The 23,810-nt window shown below is 39.9% G+C and overlaps 1 protein-coding gene across 1 annotated transcript in view; it reads left to right on the top strand.

Moving 5' to 3' along the window:
• Positions 1-21,372, top strand: part of IL7R (interleukin 7 receptor) — a 34,957-nt gene extending 13,585 nt beyond the window's left edge. Inside the window, exons 3-8 of the mRNA XM_034657018.1 lie at positions 8,037-8,194; positions 13,112-13,269; positions 15,283-15,445; positions 16,368-16,461; positions 17,363-17,438; positions 17,848-21,372. Coding sequence (XP_034512909.1) covers positions 8,037-8,194; positions 13,112-13,269; positions 15,283-15,445; positions 16,368-16,461; positions 17,363-17,438; positions 17,848-18,348 — 1,150 coding nt within the window. The 3' untranslated portion in view covers positions 18,349-21,372. The remainder of the gene's footprint in view (positions 1-8,036; positions 8,195-13,111; positions 13,270-15,282; positions 15,446-16,367; positions 16,462-17,362; positions 17,439-17,847) is intronic.
• The last annotated feature ends 2,438 nt before the right edge of the window (positions 21,373-23,810 follow it).

Here is a 23,810-nt window from a genome sequence, read left to right as displayed (position 1 = left end):
ACACACACACACACACACACACACACACTTAAAACCAAAACAATTGCATACCCTAAAATATAACAGTTAACAAAAAAACTATAATTCAGGGTGAGACAATTTTAAGAAAGGTCCCACAAATAGTAAATATAGCTAGCCAGTTAATAAACTTAAAATGTCTTCACCCATCTCTATCTTTGTTTGAATGCAGAGAGTAACCAGTCACTCAAAGACCACAGCAGCCCAGAGCTGGGAGACTCTGCACCTAAAACAGAGGCATCCTCCTCAGATTTTAACCCCACATCCAGCTCACCTCTAACCACAGACTTGTTCTTTCTGCTCAGAGTCCAGGAACAATCCCAGAAAGCACTCGCTTGAGCACATGCCGAGAAAAATATACGCACATCCAGTTTACCAAAGAAAACCAATACCTTCTGGATTGTAGGTTGTAAAGGACCTTTTTAGAACATATTCCTTATGATTTTTTTTAAAATGTCTGGTTAATGTGAAGAATCCATGTAAGCAAACCTGTACAAAGCCTTTTTTTTTTCCTGCCACAATTCCCACTTTGAATTCGAGCCAGCTATCCCTCTTTTCAGGGCTATTTGGCTAGAAGAGCATGTAGGAAAAACAAATTGGTAATCATGTTTATCACAGGAGAGGGAAGTTAAATGGAGGGTTGAGGAAGGAAGAGAAGTGAGTGCTTTTATTTTCATTCTTCGTTGTTTAATTATTTTTACAATGAGAATACATACTTTGCTTTCTTCTTCAATACAGAACATTTCTTTCACCCTAGAAGGATGCCTCCTGCCCCCTTTCAGGCACTCATCCCCTGTAAGCAATCCATCACACCTTAGTTTTGCCAGTTTCCAATAGTTCTTATAAATGGAATAACACACTGTTTACTCTTTTCTAAATGAATTCTTTCACACACCAAATGTTTTCAAGAATTATCCATGTTGATGTGTGTCTCAGAGCTCATCTTTTCAACTGCTGACTAATAATTCCACTGAATGAATATATCACAAGCTTTGAATACATTCTCCTTTTGATGGATACTGGAGTTTTTCAAATTTGAGACTATTATTTTTTTAGTTGCTATTAAATTTTTTTTACTGATCTTTTTGTTAATACACACTTTCATTTCTCTGCAGTAAAAACCTCAGAGTGGAATCACTGAATCATTAGGGTAGGTGTGTGTTTAACTTTATAAGAAACTGCCCAGCAGTTTTCCAAAGAGGTTATAACCATTCTACTCTCCAACCAACAAAGTGTGANTTAAGTATTTATAATTGAATATTCCACCATGCTTTACTTACAAATATATTCCAAACTCAATGACTGAACTAAAAGCCATTATCTTTCTAATTTCTCCACATCATATGTCTTACCTAAAATTCAGAAATGGAATACTGCTCCAATTCTCTCCTTCTATCCTTACTCATCCAATTATGACATGTTGCCACTTCAGAACTTTCCATGTGATGCTTGTCCCAAGTTTGTCCCCTGATATCCATCTGACCTAACTTAAAAATTTGCTTTTAATATTTACTCCAATCCAAGGGGAAAAACCCACTTAGCCCAATGAGAGACACACTCTCTAGAAACTCCAACACACACACACACACACACACACACACTTAAAACCAAAACAATTGCATACCCTAAAATATAACAGTTAACAAAAAAACTATAATTCAGGGTGAGACAATTTTAAGAAAGGTCCCACAAATAGTAAATATAGCTAGCCAGTTAATAAACTTAAAATGTCTTCACCCATCTCTATCTTTGTTTGAATGCAGAGAGTAACCAGTCACTCAAAGACCACAGCAGCCCAGAGCTGGGAGACTCTGCACCTAAAACAGAGGCATCCTCCTCAGATTTTAACCCCACATCCAGCTCACCTCTAACCACAGACTTGTTCTTTCTGCTCAGAGTCCAGGAACAATCCCAGAAAGCACTCGCTTGAGCACATGCCGAGAAAAATATACGCACATCCAGTTTACCAAAGAAAACCAATACCTTCTGGATTGTAGGTTGTAAAGGACCTTTTTAGAACATATTCCTTATGATTTTTTTTAAAATGTCTGGTTAATGTGAAGAATCCATGTAAGCAAACCTGTACAAAGCCTTTTTTTTTCCTGCCACAATTCCCACTTTGAATTCGAGCCAGCTATCCCTCTTTTCAGGGCTATTTGGCTAGAAGAGCATGTAGGAAAAACAAATTGGTAATCATGTTTATCACAGGAGAGGGAAGTTAAATGGAGGGTTGAGGAAGGAAGAGAAGTGAGTGCTTTTATTTTCATTCTTCGTTGTTTAATTATTTTTACAATGAGAATACATACTTTGCTTTCTTCTTCAATACAGAACATTTCTTTCACCCTAGAAGGATGCCTCCTGCCCCCTTTCAGGCACTCATCCCCTGTAAGCAATCCATCACACCTTAGTTTTGCCAGTTTCCAATAGTTCTTATAAATGGAATAACACACTGTTTACTCTTTTCTAAATGAATTCTTTCACACACCAAATGTTTTCAAGAATTATCCATGTTGATGTGTGTCTCAGAGCTCATCTTTTCAACTGCTGACTAATAATTCCACTGAATGAATATATCACAAGCTTTGAATACATTCTCCTTTTGATGGATACTGGAGTTTTTCAAATTTGAGACTATTATTTTTTTAGTTGCTATTAAATTTTTTTTACTGATCTTTTTGTTAATACACACTTTCATTTCTCTGCAGTAAAAACCTCAGAGTGGAATCACTGAATCATTAGGGTAGGTGTGTGTTTAACTTTATAAGAAACTGCCCAGCAGTTTTCCAAAGAGGTTATAACCATTCTACTCTCCAACCAACAAAGTGTGAGAGTTACACATCATCTAGGACATTCGGCTTTGAAATAGTATCTCGTGATTTTTCTTTACATTTCTCAAATAACAAATAATGTTGACCACCTTTTTGAGTAGTTCCTGGCCATTTATATGCCTTCTTGTGACAGGTGTCTGTTAAAGCCTTTTGTCTTTTTTACTGAGTTACTTATCCTTTTATTGTTGATGGGTATGAATTCTTTATATATTCTGGATACAATTCCTTTGTCAGATATATGCATTACAACTATTTTCTGCCAATGTGTAGCTTGCTATTTCATTTTCTTAATAGTGTATTTTAATGAGGAAGAAGTTTTCACTTCAATGAAAGTCCAGTATGTCTTTTTTTCCCTCTTTTATGTTTAATTTTTGTGTGTGTCATTACTATCTTTGTCCACTCCCAAAATCAGAAAGACATTTTCCTATGTTTTCTCCTAGATATTTTATAGTTTGAGCTTTTACATTTAGGTCTATAATTCATATCTAATTAATTTTCATGAGATTAAGGTTCATATCTTCCATTTATTTATCCAGTTGTTTCAGGACAGTTTGCTGAAATGATTTTCTATTTCCCATTGAACTGATAAGGCACTCGTATTGAAAATCAGTTAAACTTCTATGTACAAGTCTATTTCTGAACTCTATACTTTCTATTGATCAACTTGTCTATTCTTTTTTTTTAAGATTTAATTTTTTATTTTTGAGAGTGAGAGACAGAGAGAGCATGCACAGGAGCAGGGGGTGGGGTGGGCAGAGGGAGAGAGACAAGCAGACTCCCAGCTGAGCAGGGAGCCCAACGTGGGGCTCGATCCCAGGACCCTGGGATCATGACCTGAGCCAAAGGCAGAAACTGAACTGACTGAGCCACCCAGGTGCCCCAATTTATCTAGTCTTATGCCAGTGCGAAAAANGAGGGAGAGAGACAAGCAGACTCCCAGCTGAGCAGGGAGCCCAATGTGGGGCTCGATCCCAGGACCCTGGGATCATGACCTGAGCCAAAGGCAGAAACTGAACTGACTGAGCCACTCAGGTGCCCCAATTTATCTAGTCTTATGCCAGTGTGAAAATGGCCCTATTATCATAGCTTTATAGTAAATTTGAAATCAGCTTCTCTGAATCTTCCATATTTGCTCTACTTTTTCAATGCTGTTTTGACTACTCTGAGTTCTTTGTATTTCCACATAAATTTTAGAATCATCTTGTTATTTTTCTTTTAAATCCTGCTGAGATTTTTGATTAATATTTTATATGCCACATTGGAATTTGCTAATCCATGAATGTGCCTCTCCATTTATTTAGATCTCCTTTATAGCATTGAGGAATGTTTTATAATTTCCATTGCAAAGGCCTTGAACATCCATTATTAATTCTATTTCTAAGGATTTTATGTTTATTGTTATCATAAATGGAGCTGTTGTTTTCAAAATTTATTTTCTAATTGTTTAATACTAACCAATAGAAATATAATTGTCTTTTATATTCTGACCTTGAAGAATTCACCCTACTAGTTCCTGTAATTGTGTTGGAGAATCTATACAATGTTGTCTGCAAATAAAGAAAGGCTTTTTTTCTTCCTTTCCAAACTGAGTGTTTTTCTGTTTGTTTGTTCCTCTTGCCTTAGGCACTGACCTAGGACCTCCAGTACTCTGATTAAAAATAGTGAAAGTGGATATTCCTGTTTTGTCCTTAGCAAAGGGGGAAAATGTTCACAATTTCACCATTAAATATATTAACTATAGACTCTGTAAATTTCCTTTATCAGGTTGACGTAGTGTTCTTCTTTTAATTGTCTGCTGAGAGTTTTTATCATAAGTGGGTGTTGAATTTTGCCATATGTTTATCTGCATTACTTGAGGTAATCAGATTATTTACGCCTTTTGTTCTTTTAATATGGTGAATTGTATGATTGATCTCTGATTGCTGAATCTACCTTGATTTCCTGGGATGTGTAGTAACATCATCTCTCTTTCTCATAGTAGTAACATCAATGTGTTAATATTTTCTTGAGGAAATTTCAATACACATTTCTAGGGGGACATTTTTCTGTAAATTTCTTTTCTGTAGTATTTTGCCAGCTTTTGGTACCAGGGTTGAGCTAACTTCATAAAATAAGTTAGACGGGGTCTATTTCTATTCTATTTTCTGAAGTAATTTGTGTAGAATTGACATTATTTCTTATCTTTTTTGATAGAATTCACCAGCATGGAACTATCTGGCATAGAGTTTTCTCAACAGGGAAGTTTGTTGATAATAAATGTAATTCCTCTGAAAGAAATGAGCTATTGAGATATTCAATTTCTTCCTTATTTGTACTTTTGGGCAATATCTTTTTCTTAGTGAATGCTCTAACAGTTATAACATTCAACCTTATCATAGTTTACTTAGAGTTAATATTGTACTATTTCATATATAAAATAGAAGAAACTTGCAACAATACAACAATATAGCTCCACTTATCACATCCCACCCTATGCACTATTGTCATATATTTTTACTTCTACCATACATTATAAATGCCACAATAATGTTATAATATTTGTTTTCAGCAATCATTTATCTTTAAATAATTTTAAAGAATAAAATATATATTGTCTTTTATATTTACCAAAGTATAGCTTTTCTGGTATACCTGGTTGCTTCCTGTAGATCTGCAATTCCATATGGTATCATTGCCCTCTGGTCTAAAGAAGTTTTTAAAACAAATTATCTCAATTTTTATATATCTGGAAATATCTTCACTTGACCTTCACTTTTGAAGAATNCACTTTTGAAGAATGTTTTGTGCATGTAAGATTTCAAGGTGAACATATTTTTTTCTCTCTTTCAGGGTTTTAAAGATATTATTCCAGGGTCTTTTGTGCCCATAGTTTCTGATCAGAAGTGATATTTTTCTCTAGATACTTTCGAAATTTTCTATTTGCCTTCATTTTCAGCCATTTAACTGTGATGTGCCTAGGTGTGGTTTTCTTTGGATTGGTCCTGCTTGGATTTGCTGAGTTTCTTAAACCTAAAAATAGACATTTTTGTTATATTTGGGAAATTTGGAGCCACTATTTTTTATCTATTTTTTTAATCCAAATTTATATTTTCTTATTCTGGAATTCTAATTATGTATTTACTTATCCCCTTGATATCATCCTATAGGTCACCGAGCATTTCTGTTATTTCAGGCTGAAAACCTGCTATTGCTCTGTCTTCAAGTTCACTGACCCTTTCCTCTGCCATCTTCAATCTGCCATTAAGCCCATCCAATACACTCTGTATTTTTACAAATTTTAGATTTACTTGTAGGTTACAGTATTTTCATCTTGTTCTCTTTTACAGTTTCCACTTCTCCACTAACATTACACATATATTCAATCATTATGGCCATAGTCTTTGTTTAGCCCTTGAACATATTTACAAAAGCTGCTTTAAGGCTTTTTCTGCTAATTCCAACATCTGCTTACTTTAGGGTGACTGCTTTACATTGATTGCTCTTTGTCTTGACTATGGGTCTCATTTTTCTTTCTTTAGTCATTTGTAGTAACTTTTGAATGTAGGAAAGAAACTACTGGTAATAAGTTTTCTGGATTCTGTTAACTTCCTCTGCTGATTGTTAGTTTCAGCCCTGCTAGTTGGTTAACAGGACCACATTAATCTTCAAATTCTCTTTTCTTTTGAGACAGCATGTAAATCTCCACTCAGTTCTTTCTAGAGCCATCTAGCTATTGCTAGTCCATGGTTTCCTTACGGTCTCTTCCACATTTGACAATTAAAGGGGCGTATAATGATATGAGANATTAAAGGGACATATAATGATATGAGAAGAGTTTATATGCAGATCTGGTGTCTTACATCTCCATAGATTCCTCATTTCTAGGCTTTTCCCCATTAAAAATATCTAGCCATGCAGGCAGCCCTCTAACTTCTCAAGACAATGAAATTGTGGCTTTCCATTAGATTCTAGATGCCTATCACAGTGTGACCTGAGGAATGACATCAAACGAAGGGAAAAAAAAGCAGAAACAAGGATCTCATCCACCTTTTTTTAAAGGATAAAGTTCCCTCTCATTTCTGCATACTTTTGGTTACTCTCTAAAGCTTTTAAATAGGACTTTCAAAAAATAGTTTGTCCAAGGTTTATAACTGTTATATGTTAAAGGACTAGTATGATATAAGTTGTTCTGCTACTACTGGAACTCAAAATTTACTTACAATGTGGAGTTTTCTTTAAAAGATTTTATTTTTTTGAGAGAATGTGTGTGCGCATGAGTGGGGGGGGCAGAGGGAGAGGGAGAAGCAGACTCCATGCTGAGCAGGGAGCCTGACACAGGGCTCAATCCCAGGACCCTGGGATCATGACCTAAGCCGAAGACAGACACTTAACCGACTGAGCTCCCCAGGTACCCCAATGTGGAGCTTTTGATGTTAGTTGTACAGGAGGCAACAATCTCTCCTCCTCAGTTTCCTGAAAGTCTGATCCTAATTGGGGAGAGGAAGTGACAAAAGTGACAGAGTTCAATTCCTAGAGTATGGTTATTGTGTGTTAAGCTAGGGAACATGGGGAAAAGGTTGATTTTAAAGTCTGTTGATGAGGTAAAAGTGGAGCACAGTCAAAATTACCTTTGAAAAACCCATTAAGTATGTATGGTTTTATGTATACAATCCTTTAGACTATTGTACCATTTCCTTTATTTTTTTTTGTCAATGTTTCTTTACAGGTTTTATTTTCTCAATTTATTTCTGCAGGACATCAAAAAGCAATTNTACAATCCTTTAGACTATTGTATCATTTCCTTTATTTTTTTTTTGTCAATGTTTCTTTACAGGTTTTATTTTCTCAATTTATTTCTGCAGGACATCAAAAAGCAATTAAGTACTCACCTAAACAAAGTANTAAGTTCTCACCTAAACAAAGTATTTGTTTTTCAATGATTGATTATTAAAAAATAAGTATTTTCCATCTTTCTCATGAACATCCTCTGACCGTTTCAGATTTAGTTGCATCTAATGCCTGAGATATCATCACTAGGTATGACGGTAGCAAGAAGACACATTATTTAATTCCCTCTCTTTCATAAGCACCTGCCCATCCACATACCTATGGACAGAGTTGAAGACACAACTGAAATGTAAATGTAATGCTATTCTATTTTGTACAGAAACTCCTACTTGATTGAGATGAATTCCCTTTTTGTTTCTACAGTGAAGCCCTTTTGAATGTAAAATGCCTGACTTTTGATAAACTGCAAGACATGTATTTCATTAAGACAAAGAAATTCTTACTCATTGGAGACAGCGAAATATATGTGAAGCTTGGAGGAAGGAACATAACTTCCAAGAAATTGAACATAGTCGAGATAGGTAAGAAGTTGTATATAGGTTTATGGTTGCCATTTGGGGATATATGAGGACACTGATTCTTTCTGGATTTTATGTTAAAAGTAGACAAATCTTGAAAGCTATTTTTAATAGAGAATAGCAAATTCCCTAATGGAAGGAATTTTCTAAAGAAATGAAAGTTGTGAAACACATGCCACTAATTCCTATTACAAGAGAATTCTGAGGGTCTTCAGACTCAGCTATGAAAGATGATGATTGCAGGAAGAGTTCATCTGTGTGAAGTTGCACTGATTCTGAGCCTCTGTCCTCCACCAATGTATGTCCTTTCCTTACTCATCTTACCTTCTCCTGAATTCCTTGTAGTCTTCTTCCCATGTACCCACCATATTCTGAGTGTGTTTTGTTAAAGTATCAAGTTATTTTGAAAAGTAAATATGACTTCTGTATTAGAGTTCTCCAGAGGAAACAGAACTAATGGAAGAGATGATAGATAGATAGATAGATAGATAGATAGATGATAGATAATAGATAGACAAAATATAGAGATGTACATAGAGATATAGATATGAAAGAGATTTATTTTAAGGAATTGCTCATATGATTGTGGGAGCTGGCAAGTCTGAAATCTATAGGGCAAGCCAGAGTGCTAGGAACTCAGGTAAGATTGGATATTGCAGTCTTGAATCCAAACCTCACAGGGTAGGGTCATGGTCTGGAACCTCAAGCAGGGTATCTATATTGCAATCGTGAAGCAAAATTGCTTCTTTTCAGGATATCTCAGTCTTTGTTTTTTTTTTAAGTTTATTTGTGTATTTAAGTAATCCCTACACACAACATGGGCCTTGAACACATGACCCCAAGATCAAGAGTGGTATGCTCTTCTGAGTGAGCCAGCAAGGCACCCTCAGTCTGCTTTAAAGCNGGGTCATGTTCTGGAACCTCAAGCAGGGTATCTATATTGCAATCGTGAAGCAAAATTGCTTCTTTTCAGGGTATCTCAGTCTTTGTTTTTTTTTTTTAAGTTTATTTGTGTATTTAAGTAATCTCTACATGCAACATGGGCCTTGAACTCATGACCCCAAGATCAAGAGTGGTATGCTCTTCTGAGTGAGCCAGCAAGGCACCCTCAGTCTGCTTTAAAGCCTTCATCTGATGGCATGAGGAGCACCACCTTATGGAGGAAAATCTGTTTTATTCAAAGTGTAGTGAGTTAAATGTTAATCAAGTCTTAAAAAAATAAAAAAGATACTTTTAGACTGGTGTTTGACCAAACAAGTGGGCACCATAGCCTAACCAAGCTGACACATGAAATTACTATCACATCTTCCTAAGAGACTTGTTTTGAGAAGCGAGGCATAGCCAATCCAATTTGCCTGAGGATATTAGATAACAATTTGCCAAAAAAAGATATAATAATTATATTTCAAATAAAATTATAATCTGAATTGGTAAACTCATNGACAAGTGGGCACCACAGCCTAACCAAGCTGACACATGAAATGACTATCACATCTTCCTAAGAGACTTGTTTTGAGAAGCGAGGCATAGCCAATCCAATTTGCCTGAGGATATTCGTATAACAATTTGCCAAAAAAAGATATAATAATTATATTTCAAATAAAATTATAATCTGAATTGGTAAACTCATCTACATGTTTCCTTTGGCTCTATATAATGTCCATATACATAATAATATGAATTAGTAAATCCATTCAAACACCTGATTGTAAGTCTATATTAATTACCAATTCACCATTTGGTTACCAGGCAAGTAAATCAAAGTAATCAGAAAGATTAGGAATATAGACACAAGAAGTTTTTTCCCCTTTACTTACAGATTATGACCCTGGAGTGAATAAAGTTCATTCCAAAACCTCAGAGAGGCTCGGTGTAGGAGAACGTCTAAGCCAATTACAATGCATCAGTGCAATTATAAAACTACCCATATTTATTCTACCTATGGGATTCATAAATGAAACAATATACACAGGGGGGAAATTGGCTGAAGTGATTGAAGAGAGACATTCTTTTGCTGGTTTTAAATACTATGGATCACTCTCTCTCCCTATTCTCAATCCCTTCTTCAGCGCCCAAAAGGAAAATTAAACGTAAGAGAGAAATACTCATTAGAGAAACAAGGAGGTGAGAAACTTTGAGTCTATCTCAGCTTTGCTTCACCAAATTGGTAAAATAAAGAATAAAAGCAGAAGTTCTACCTGTGAATAATTATCCTGTAAAAAGTCAGAGATCGTGAAAAAGAGACATTAGGCAGAGGGTTGTACATGGTGGCCACACAGCAATGTAGGCCACAATCTATGTGAGTGCTGTCTAAGAAGGTGAGAACAACAACAAGGTAATTCTGATTTCAGGACACAAGCAAGCTGGATTTTGTCATTTGTAGACTAGGCTGTTATGGTTGGATGGTCAGTCAGGGCACTGCACAAGAGCATGATTTCTAAAGGTTTGCCACTGGAATTGCAAATATATATATTCACTTCTCTGAGAACAGGTAGAGAGGACAGAGATTCTCAGTCTTCTGACAGACTCCTGGCATTTTAGAGAGTGAGCATGTGAATACTCAAGACTCCAGGTGGCACCCTGTCCATCTGAAACCCCAAATTATACCCAGTGCTCTCAGAGGCCCATTTTCTATACTCCGGCAGAAACAAGCCTAACAAGTCACATCTGAGGGCCAAAGGGAGAAAAGCAGTTGTGCTCACACCCGGTAGCATGGGCCTCTGTGAACTGGGAGTTATGAGCCTCTTGGGGCTTTGGAAAGCACCCATAAGCAAGCAGGGTGAGAGGTAGTGGAGGCAGGTGGCTCGGTAGTACTTTCTTCTGGTTCTTAAGGTGATATTTCATTGGCAGAACTGTCATTTAATTGAATTTAAACTGGAAGCCCCTGACTGAGCCCTAGACCAGAGTTCTCCTGCAACCACCTGGCCCTCACTTACTTCCCCTCCTTTAGGTGTGGGCTCTCTGATACGGCTAGAGGGGCAGCTTCCTCTCTTCCCAATTGTCTTGGTGATGTGAATCTCTGTTATTGTTCAAATTGTTTCCAGAATAAATTAACTTACAAAAATGTTGCTTGAGGAATGAATAAGCAAATTTTCTAATGTGCTCAAAGACACCCTTTGGGCCAGAGGCAGACCTATTTGGAGGACACCTGGACAAGCCAGTGTGAGATAATTGAGCACAGAAACAAAAGCCAGATAAAGAAGAGCGAGCCTCAGAATCAGACTGAATTGGATTTAAATACTATCAAACCATATTATAGGAGCCTGAACTTAATTAAACTCTCTGAGACTCAGTTTCTCATCAGTATAGCTGTACTAAGGGATCATTAGTGGAAGTTTGTGTAAGTAAAGCACTTGGAGCTTAGTAGATGTATAATCAATATCAGTCCGTTCTTCCCTTAATTCTTCCATTATTGGGAGTCCTTGGGAGATGGGAATGAGGCAAGGAATACAGTATCAGAGGTTTCGTTGAGAATGTGAATCTTAATCATTCCCTTAAATGAAGAGTAGGAACTGGCTTGGCAGGTGTAAAAGGTTGACAGTATTCTCTGTTGGTCCGTTTCTTTATACCCACCCTCCTTTCCCCTTATTCCCCCAGGGCACCTTCCCTTCCTATAGTCATCTAAGAGTAAAAAAGAATAAACTTCCTCTTTTACAAGACATTGAAGGGCAAAGAAGGAGACACTTCCTCTTTTTCAGGATCTCTGGGGCAATGCGAGAAAACCTTAGGTGGCTACCACTATGAGCAAGGGACTGCAATAAGTGAGCCAAATTTCCCCTACATGAGTTCACTTTACTGGGTCAGCAAGTTGGCCTTAAGGCCCAAATCAGATAGCCTAGAATCCAGTTCAGTCTACAGAGTAAGAGTTTGATGAACACATATTCTCTAGTTAACAATAGGTGTAGCTTTGATTTTAGTCTATGTGCTCCCCATCTCTGTCTGAGATCAGCCATGCAAAAAAGTGGCTGTCCCATCTTTAGACAACTAACATCCCAGCTTTTGGTGATAGAGCAGCTAAGAACCCAAGACAGGAAAGCCCCTGGACAATGGTGGGGATGCTGCCTGACATGCATGCTTTTCAAGGAATGTAGTACCTTTCTCTGGGTTGGTTCTGCCTAGAATAAAACCTATCTCCCTCCAATAACATTTCATATATGATGTATGTAATTCTAAGAGGAACTTTGCATGGCAGGCAGGCAGAGGAAGAGACCAGAGAGGAATTTAGAGCTAATACAAACTAGACTGAAATCACAGTGGAAGTTATGAGCTTAGGGCCAGGATGCAGACCCTCAACTTCTACATAGCAGAGGTGAGGTTCGAGGCTCCCGGCTTACAACCTGATTCTATTGGAATAATGAGGACTCCAAGCTTAAACACTCCTGTTTTGGGGCTAGAGAGTAGCAAGTTCCCTAGTATTCAAAAGGCAAAGAGAATATGTTTCAGTGTAGAATTGGCACGAGCTGCTATAACAAATAAGCCCTAAAACATATGATATCTCAACAACCAAAAGTTTATTTCTTGCTCACTTAAGAGTCAAAATGGATATTTCTAATCTGTGGGTGAGGCTCCTCTAAACAGTATTCGGAGCTCCTTCATCCTGTGGTTCCATTGTCTTCAACATATGACTCCAAGTGGTGGAAAGAGAATAAGCATAGGGCCATACATGTAAGGTTTCTGGGCCAGGATGGGAAGTGGTGAACATCACTTCCACCCACATTGCTCACAAGACTACACCCAACTGCCAGGGAGGCTGAAAAGTGTAGTCAGGCTGTGAACGAGGAAGAAGAAACAGTTTTCTGAATTGTTGCCCAGTTACTGACCCAGAAAGAGAATGTGATTTACAGAATAGATGAATTTTAAAAAGCATAATTATTTTCTTGACTACCCTACAGACTGACCTCCTTTCTTTTTCCTTTCCAGTTAAACCTGAGGCTCCTTTTGACGTAAGAGTCATCTATCGCAAAGGAGCAAATGACTTTCTAGTGACATTTAACACATCTCATTCACAAAAGAAGTATGTGAAAGAATTAATGCATGAAGTAGCCTATCGCCAGGAAAAAAAGGAAAATGACTGGATGGTATGTAGATTAACTACATTTATCCATTATAACATTCATGAAGAGATATATATATAAATATACTTAATAAGTAAATGTATATAAAATACACAAAATTATAAAATACTTACATAAAACTATAAAATAAAAACTTCTTAATGTTATAAATTTTATTGTCCCAGAGGTACATTTACCTGGGGAGGGCCCCTAGTAATTTTGTGTTCAAAATATACCTTTTTCTGAAAGAAGGTCCCCAAAGTATAATAGTTCCAGGTTTCACAAAACCTCGATCTTCTCTGGGCCATCCCATTCTAGCTCTAATTTTTTTTTGCTCTATTTTTTGTTTTTGTAGCATTTCAAAATTAGGCTGTTGAATTAACAATATAGATTAAGACCAAATCAGTCCTCTTTATTCCAGGGTCTCAAAAAGTACACAACTCTCACAGCAAATCAGCCAAAAACCGTCACCAAGTCATAGCCACAGTTTGGTTCACAGGAAGCAGCCTGAAGTAAGGAGGGGAGTGGAATATTTTTCTTCATTTTTTTTTAAGCCCGAGTTCTTCATCCTCAAAGTAACAAACTTCATTTGTATCATAATCTGAAGGATTTGTTAGACTCCATGTGTCGCTGTCATTGGAATGGTCTGGCTGTCCCTGAAACCTGTCTTGGGGGAAAAATGGGAGAAATGTAGAGTATCCCAGATTTTCAGGATCCTCTGAGCCTATTGGCTTAACATCTGTCCTTTTTGTACCAGATGGGCAAAACCAGATGATGGCTTCTCCTTCTCAAGGTGAAAAGAGTGTCTACTTATCTATTCTGTTCCCTTTTGTCAGGCCAGGATTAGCCTTCTTTGTCTATAGCATGCTGCTGTACAGTGTTTATACTGAGTGTAATGTCTGCCCTAAGCAGCCTTCTCCCTGCTTCTACCCATCCACCAAACAAACTAGGCTACCTTGATCCTGCCCTCTTGAGTCTTTATTTGAAAATTGCACCAATGGAAAAGCAACTACAGTGGAGAAAGGAAGGATCTTGAATAAATGATATCAGGACAGTCAGTTCGTTGCTTGTGGAAAAAATTAAGTTAAATACCTAACCCGCTCCATAGAAAAATAAATAAATAAAAAGATGATTTAAGGAAATTATGCAAAAGTGAAACTCTAAACAAGATAGAAAAAATACAGGTAAATGTTTACATAATCTTGAGATGAAGAAGAATATTCTAAGTATAAAAGCAGTAAAAAAAAAAAAAGCAAAAGATGGATACATGTGACTACATAAAAATAAAGCCTTATAAATGTCAGCACACACAATAATCAAGGTCATAATGCAAATTAGAAATTAAGATTAAATTGCCACACATACAACTGACAGATGGTTAATATCCTTCGTATATAAAGAGGATTTATAAATCATTAAGAAAAGGACAAATGTAACAACAGGAAAATTAGCAAGAAACTTGGAAATGTCTCATAAACTAGAAATATGTAAATTCAATAAATATATGAAAACTAATAACTGAATAAGTGTAAACGTAAATAACAATGGAATATTAACTTTTTACCAATCAGATTGAAAGATGTTTTCTTTCTTAAGGGTAATACACATTTTTGAAGATACTGTTGTCTCTATATTGCTACTTACAATGTAGAATGGTATCTCTCTAGAGAGAAATTATTCCCACTAATTAATCTTACCATTCCCTTTTATTTCCCCTTGGAATGTGAAAGGGGAGAAAAGGGGGGGCAGAAATTGAAGTGTGGAAAGGAAGGTGGGAGCCTGGGAGTGATTTATATCCTCCTGGAGTGGCAGAGCCCAGCTTACCTAAACAAAGACCCATGGTACTGTTGTCCTCCTTGACCACTGGTAGGAGCTCACATATTTAGGTGCTCACACATGGTCTTCCCCATGTCATAGCTCCTTTTCTTAATAAGAGTACCCATGTGACTAAAGGCACTCAATTTGAAATGATTCTGGGGATCTGGGCAGCACTTCTTTTTCAATCCTAAAAATGTAATGGCATGTTTTGCTCTTTAGCGTGTGAACTTATCCAGTACAAAGCTGACACTCCTACAGAGAAAGCTACAACCTGATGCAATGTATGAGATTAAAGTCCGGTCCATCCCTAATGCCAACTATTTTCAAGGCTTCTGGAGTGAATGGAGTCCAACCTTCCACTTCAGAACTCCAGAGATCACAGGTGGGAAGTGACTGCCGAGTCTTTGTGCCCTGCGTAGTTCTTTGCGTGTCAAAGTGTTGTGAGAGCAAGAGTGAGAGCCAGAGAGGTGAAATGAACCCACAAGTTAGGACCCCCCTGAGGGCATTCTTACACTGCCTTTGGAGAATGACCTGCCATCTTTGCCCCTATGGCGAAGAACAAGGACGTGGTGGGAGCAGTCGTTGATCAAATGACTCTACTGGTACCATTAATGACTCTACCGACCTAAGTGCTCTCGGGAGCTGCTGCTAATTCTGAACAAATGCCCACCTGCTACCTCCACTTTACCAATTTAGACTGGAATCCCAATGGCTGGCCTCTGTAAAGCCCCTCCAGGGAACACCTTTGGTGATGGAAGACAGGCAAGCGAGCGCTGCTCTTCCATGCATCCTTTTTCAGAATAACAAAGATATCCATGTGATCTAGGAAGCAAGAATGGCCAGAGAAACCGAAGAACATGGCTCAGGCAGGCCCCTGAGGAACCAAAACACTGCACACATACCTTCTCTTTGAGGTATGAGGAGAACCGTTCTGCCATCCCAGCCTCCCATTCTCAGACTGGGACTTGCTGAGCCTGCGGTATACAGCATTCACCTCAGCATTCTCCTCCAGGGCTTCCTTCTCTTGGTGATGGGAGTTGGGGAGAGAGTGCTGCCAGCTTTAATGCCTGGTCACTTTTATATTTCAAGTGACGGATGTTCTAGACCTGGTCACCCAATTCAGTGCCACTTACTGAAGCCAAAATTCCTGGAGCATAACGCTAATACATCATCCTATTCACTGAAAAGCAACTTGGAAGAAATAATAAATGGTCCTAAGTTACTAAATAAATTCAAAGCACCCTGAAAGCCTACCCCACTGCATGGTTAATGATTGCTAACCAAGATCTATCCTTGCATTCCAGGGAGGATGGATCCTGTTTTACTAACTATTAGCATTCTGAGTTTCTTCTCTGTGGCTCTGATGGTCATCTTGGCCTGTGCATTATGGAAAAAAAGGTGAACATTAACTAATCAAGAGGATGGTTACATGGGGTCCCAGAAAGTTGGAGCTCTAATCCTATTTACTGATGAGAAAACTAGAAAGGCGAATAAGGCATTTCAGGAATTATAGTGCTCACATTCCTCCCCAGCCTAGGGCACTGTGAATTTCAACAGTTAATTTCATAAGGGGTGAAAATATGGAAACTGGACATAGGACAAACCCTCCTCCCAAACTTTTTCTCCTAAAGGAATAGGAACCATGCCTCCAAAATGTCTGGACAACGGGGGGTACCCAGGGAAAATGCAGAATGTATTTGAAGGTTTGAATTTCAGCACACGACTTCATGGGACTTCTGTATTCTGCCCCATGACAGAGCCATATTTGCTTCATTATAAAAATGATGCTTTTGACACGTACCTTCAAGTTATTAATGTTCTAGGAAGATGCCCACAGCACAGTGCCACATATTCTCATGGGACTCCAACTTGAAAAGGAGCACCTTAAAACAATTTCCCTGGGTGACTTAGAAAATATTCCTTATCTCCACCAGAATAAGAGCAGAGGAACTGCTGTCAGTAGAGAGGAGGAATAAGACGGCAACACCTATATTAGGAAAGGATGAACAGGGCACGTGTTGGTTTCATAGCTACACCATTGCCAAACCTCACTGTTCCTCTTCCCCAGCACTCTCCCAGAGGTGTTTGCAAAGATGACTGACAATGACCGCTCTGTGAATTGATAGGACACTGAGGCCCAGGGAAAGCAAGTCATTTGTCCAAGTTCACCCACCTAGTTGTGACAGAGCCAAAACTAGAAATCTGCTCTTCTGATTTCTGGCTCAGAATGAGTGGAAAGAAGTACTGTGCATGCTCCCTCACCATTCATTTCCTCTCTCTCAATGTCCTCTTATTTCAGAATTAAACCTATTGTGTGGCCCAGTCTCCCCGATCATAAGAAGACTCTGGAACAACTGTGCAAGAAACCAAAAAAGGTGAGTGTTTCTGGTGCTTCTGCCACAATGTTGGAGGCATCCCAGTAGCCAAGGGTGATATTGCAGGATAGGGAACAGCTGAACCACGAGTTTTGGTCTTCTGTGCATCCCATGACTAGGGCGCCTCATGAGATCCTGGCTGTACCCCCATAGTGTTCAGAAACTAAAATGAGTAGACAAGTCTCAGAAGTCTCCCAGGCTTCCCCAGGGCTGGAAGGCAGAGCCAGCCCCTTCAGACTCTGATGTGTCAGTGTCTGCAGAGACAGAGTCAACTAGAACATGTGGGTAATCCTCCGACATTCTCTGGTAGACCCTTGTCAGAAGGTTCTTTACATCCTTCCACGCACTGAACCTTTGCTCATGTGTTCCTTTGGAGCACTCTCAATGCCTGCTTTCTTTTTTGGTGCAGAATTTGAATGTGAGTTTCAATCCTGAAAGCTTCCTGGACTGCCAGATTCATAAGGTGGATGGCATTCAAGCTAGAGATGAAGCAGAAAGCTTTCTACAAGACACTGCTCCACAACTAGACGAGTCTGAAAAGCAGAGGCTTGGAGGGGGTATGCAGGGACCCACCTGGCCATCGGAGCATGCAGTCATCACCCCAAAAACTTTCAGAGGAGATTCACCCTTCGGACGCCTGGCTGGGAGCATCAGTATGTGTGAGGCCCTTGTGCAACCCTCATCCAGGTCCCCAGACTGCAGGGAAGGTGGCAAGAATGGGCCTCATGTGTACCAGGGCCTGCTGCTTGGCCCTGGAACTACAAACAGCACTGTGCCCGCTCCATTTCCTTTCCAGTCAGGAATCCCCACACTGAACCCAGCTGCCCAGGGACAGCCTGTGCTCACTTCCTTGGGATCAAGTCAGGAGGAAGCATATGTCACCATGTCCAGCTTCTACCAAAACCAGTGAATTGTCAGAAACGCAGTACTGGAACCATGATGACAGACAAAGATGAGTGAGCTCCTACTTACTTTCCCTTGCAGCACAAAGAAGACAAAATTAATGCCAGCCCTGCATGCAATCTACAGGATTCGGAAACATAGCTTGGACCACTCCTCCCTACTCCAGGGGCATTTGGCTTGAGGCAGAAACACTCTGCTTTAGGCAATCCAAGTTATTCCATTATTTCAGAAAGAAAAAGAAGCAGGAAAGAATGAAATAAAGGGTGAAGGGGTGCGGGAGGCAGGCAGAGGATAAGGGAAGAGAGAGGGAAAGGAGAACAGGGATGGTAGCTACCATTACTAGGACTCACTGTGTGTCCTGTGCTCTACACAGCTTGTCTCCCTGCATCCTCACAGTAATCCTGGGCACTGGCTCAATTGTTATTATTATTATTAATTATTATTCTCCTTTCTAATAGATGATGAAACTGAGGCTTAGAGGCATTAAGTAACTTGCCCATTTTGTCCCCACTCAGCATGGGGTTTGATGGCCAGAGTCTAACTGTGGTCCCCCCCGCCTCCCCAAGCCATGTGCCTTCCCCTTGACTACGGGCTGTCCCATTCACAAGTGCCAAACCTCACTAATAATGAACGGGGATGGCTATATAATTTATTGTCCAAATTGGGTCACTTTTGAACGTGAGAGGGGAAGTTATAAATACTCATTCTAGGACAAGCAGCATAAGCCAGGAGTTTCCCAGACACATAAGGACATGGCCACCAAAAAGAAAAGACTAAGAAAAAGAAAGGGTCCCATAGTTTGTGAACTACCATGGCCAGCCATGTCTACAAAAACTGAAGAAGGCAAGAAAAAGCCACAAATTCCATTTGATTTTGTTTTTATGAAAAAGGAGAAGTCCACGATTTCTGCTGTTACCAAGAGCAGGATTCTTTTGCTACCACCACCCCGCAGCACCCATCAATAATAGAAGAATCTGTTGCCAGCTCTGGACACAGGTGCATTTGAGCAACGAGCCAGGAATAAACTTTCTGTGTGTGTCGAGATTGCCCCCAACCCAAATGTGTCTACAGACTGTCCTGAGTTTTATGGCCTTGTATCTTGCCATGAGCTTCAGGGAGAACCGTAAGCACGTGCAGTGAGGGAGCTGACTTGGCCCTGTGCTTGAAGATACAGAAGATTTGGCAGGTGTCCTTTTGCATTTCTTGGTCTAGATGAATTTCTAGTGACTCTCTCAAACCAAGGCAAGGCAGCTGAGCAATTTCAGCCCGGGAGAGCACAGCGGAGGCCTCTCCCTCAGGCCCCCAGCCCCTGGATACATGCAGAGCCACACAGGGCAGCCGAGGCGCAGGAAGTCAGGAAGGGCATAGGTTCAGGGTTTGGTTTGGTTTTGTTCAGGGGTTTATCACTGTTGTTGTTGCTGATATTTTTGTATCTTTTTGTTCTGTTTTTACTTTTTTAGGGGGTGACATGTTTTTAATTTTCTTGTTTGTTTTGTTTTGGGATATCTGGGAAGGGGGTTTTAAATTTTATCGAACAGATCTTATCTGCTGACTTAGAGGTCTAATGATAATAAGATCATTTTTCTTCCCTTGGGCATTGTACTTTCCAAATCCTTTCCTCTGAATCAGTAGTGATGAATATAATCTCACCTTCCCTTAGATTTGTTTAGTGCTTTTGTGATTTTCAAAGCCTTTCCATAAGCATTATCTCTTTCATTTCCTTGACAAGTATTTATGGAAAGCCTGCTATGTCCCAACCACAGAGTTGGGCGGGGTGGAGCTAAGACAAAAAAGTTGGGGAACTCAAAAAGTGGAAAATCTAATGAAAGTGGCAGCTTTGTAAACAAATGATGATAATCACACAAAGTGCCGTAATAGAGGCGTGTTCAAAGTGCCCTGTTGAAGACAATCAGGGAAAATGCCAAAAAAGTGATACACATCTACATGGAGGAAAAGCAGAATCTGCCTGGTGTGTCGACAGCAGAAGACATTTTCCACCAGGTGGATATGTGCTCTTTACCTTTTGTAGAAATGGGAACCAGGTCTCAAAGAGGAGGTCATCACAGGAAACCTCATGCCAACCTAGTTCTCTTGTACCTTACCACAGAGGTCCTATGAGTGTGTGGTTAGCTTTGACTTATGGGGAAATTGGGGCACAGAAAGGACAGGTAAGTTATTCCACCTTAGGTGTGATGTCAGAACTGAAAGCCAGAAGTTTGTTTTCCTGGCATAATAGACAATCTCTCAAAGAATGAGGGGATAAGTCTGGAGGAAGATCCAAGTCACTCCAGCTCTAAAATCCCGTATTTCGGTATTGTTGGGCACAGATTATCATTTGAATTTCGTGTGTGAAGGTCTGTCTGTTACTGGAGGGATCTGAAATCCATGTATCATGCTCTTATAATCATATCTGCTGCTAAGGTGTGATCTTCTACTCAAGGACAAGGTATAATGTCAGATTACAAGTTTGTTCTGACCAACCTCCCTTTGGATTTCATTAAGAAGGAAAAGCTGGCGAGAGACGACGCAGAAGGCGGAGATGTAAACAGCTAGTTCTACATGGCATGAAATGAGAGCTGTTAAACAGGCAGCTCATTTGGCCAATTAAACAATCCTGGCTGGATCTAGGGAGCCTTGGCTTTTTCGACTGATTTTCCGCTAGCCTTCGCCTCTCCCGTCATTCTGGTTTCCATGGAAACTGGCTTCAGAAAAGCCAAGTATAGGCTATTTCAGATGTGCACCCTGTGTTTTCCTAGCACTTCTGGAGGGGCTGCAAGATGGAACTGGCCAGGAAGATGGTGAGACTATGTGATAAGACAACTGGAATGGTACAGATCAGATAGCATTGTGTTAGCTCAGTGGTTTTTCTTTGATGTTATTGTAAAAACTCTCCGGCATTCACTACAGCGAAGGTCTCTGATTTGACCATGTACCTCCCACATGCATTACAAACATTTCGCAGAGCTGCTAAGTATATCAGCATCCAGTGTGTGTTACCATCTCATATTTAATAAAATGCTATGAAACTCTCTGCGCCTGTACTTCTCTTCTGTGAGGAATTCAGTCCTCAGCCACCGAACACATTCTGGTGTCACTTGCAGTCATTTTATATTTGGATTTTCAGGGGAAACTCACACAGCAATTAAGGAATGAATTCACAAATTAAGGAACTCACAGCAAATTGTTGAGTATCTGCTTTGCATTACTTTGTCCTATGCTAGGCACTGGGGTTACAGAGATGAGATGTACCATGTCCAGCTCACAATCACTGGGGACAAGGACACGTAGGAACAGTTACCACGTCACATCACAGCCTTGAAGGCAAAGTATCATCAGGATTCCCAGTTGAAGCAATCAAAACAAATTTAGGCTGGGTTGAGCAGAAAAGGAATTTAAGAAAGGCTACTAGAGTCCTCCCAGATTATCGGAGAGGATCAAAGAACCAAACATGGAGCTCACTAAGCCATCCCTTCTCTCTAGCATTGGCACCCCCAGAAACTGAAGTCAGCCTCCTCCACCGCCAGCCACCACCCACCCCAGAGCAGAGCTGGCAGCAGCGGCCGGCAGCTTCCCATCACTGGAGCCTGCGGTTGGGTGTAACTACACCTAGTTCAGAGGCCTGGGCTCGAGCAATGAGAAGCAGAGAAGAGAATAGCTGGCGTTTGCGTCTTCTACAGTAAGAGGCTATGTTTCGTAGAGTGGGGCAGTCCCCAAATATAGGAGTGAGCTGCGGCTGTTGGCTGAGGAAGGAAACAAACAAACAAACCAGGAGAGGCAACGTGAAGGAAATCACACTTGCTGTGGCCGTGCAGCGTAAGCAGGAATGTGCCAGATACAGGAGCCCAGAGGACAGTTCCTGGCAAAGGAAACAGCGTTCTCAAAGTCATGGAGCTGTAACAGCACATGGGACACTGAGGGAGTTACAGATACAATAGGTGATGTCTCCTTGTCTGCCTCCATTGGGAACAGTAGGGTGTTGGGTGTTCCCAAGAGTCAGACACAGGGCACTTTTATAATAAATAATACATTTCTGCCTAGAACATTTTATTTTAATTAAAAACGTCTGACTGTATGTCCATTCACCACTTATTTGTAACAAGGCCAAAGCTGTTCTTTTGGGTTGTGGGTTGTTGACCATAACTTCACATCATCTTTCTTTGGTAAAGCACACTGCAACACATCGTCTGCTCTTTCTAGTTTTGCTTTCTTTAAGATGGATAAGGACTTTCAAACACTTAACCAAAAAAAAAAAAAAATCTAAGCGTAGATGCCTAACTTTTTAAAGGCTTTCTCCAGCCCAATCTCGCGCCATCATGTTTTCAACCTTGTGGTAGTCATATTCTTTCAACATGCCTTTGTCAGGTTTTTTCAAACCATTGAAGGTAGTTCTCGTAGATCCACATCGGTCTTTCTTTGCATACACATACTTTATCAGCCTCATACTATGATCACAGTAACAGGTCCAGTTGGCTTAAACAAGTCTGGAACAGGACTGACTTGGGTGAGTTTACGTCTCACTTGATGGGTACAGAGTGCACTAGAAGATAACCTGCTAGCAGCCAAGTCTCAGTGTAGGTGTCAATGTATCTCACAGAGAGAATGAAGAGTGCTGGTTCATTCGGCAGGTGGTGCAGTGGAAGCCATCCACAGGCAGAGAGTCTGCTGAGCAGTGGCCGAGATGGTACTCAGAAGTATTGGTGGGGATCAATGGTTAAGCGCTTGACACGCCAGTCTCAGAAGTTTTGATTTAGTCTCCAAGGGGTGGGAGTACCTGGGATGATTTTCATCAGAGGTGTGGCATAATAAATTTCATGTGCGTATCAGGGTTTATGGAGGAATCCTATAACACCTTATGCTTACCTGTATTGTCACCACATTGATTTGTCATTACCTAATCTGACTCCCCTATGGGCTTCTAGGTACTCTGGCAGAGTGAACTATGACTTTTTGGGGTGTATGTGTGCTGTTACACACAGTACCTAAGATCTAGAAGTTACTCAGCCCAACATGGAATGAATGAAGCGGCATGTTAGTGAATGATATGGTATTAGTCAATGTGCTTCCTCATCACCGTTCGGGTAGAATGATGCCAGGCTAGGATGCTCAGAGGCAGGCACTGCATCCCTGAGAGAGCAGCACATCTGGGCAGCCACGTGTAAGGAGTCGGTTGCCTTCCCCATCCACAGTTACCTCCCCAGCTGCACTCATAACCACTGTAACCACAGAAGTGGGGAAACAGTCGGGTGGGGGAGAGAATTTTCCAAAGCTTCATTCCTCTGATGAATATCTGCATTTAATTTTGTTTATTCGCTTATTTAGTTTATTTTTTGAGGCATGTTGAAGTCGAATCTAACTTCTATGTTTTAATGGCTTGTGGCATTTGTATGGGATTTGCGTACGGCTCGCAATGAGGCAGCTGCTTAGGCAGAGAAAGCCTGATGAATGGACCTTGGTGGGTCAGAGGAATAC

This window comes from Ailuropoda melanoleuca, chromosome 3 (assembly GCF_002007445.2).
Source record: "Ailuropoda melanoleuca isolate Jingjing chromosome 3, ASM200744v2, whole genome shotgun sequence".
Lineage (NCBI taxonomy): Eukaryota > Metazoa > Chordata > Mammalia > Carnivora > Ursidae > Ailuropoda > Ailuropoda melanoleuca.
This window is presented reverse-complemented; position numbering and strand designations above follow the sequence as displayed.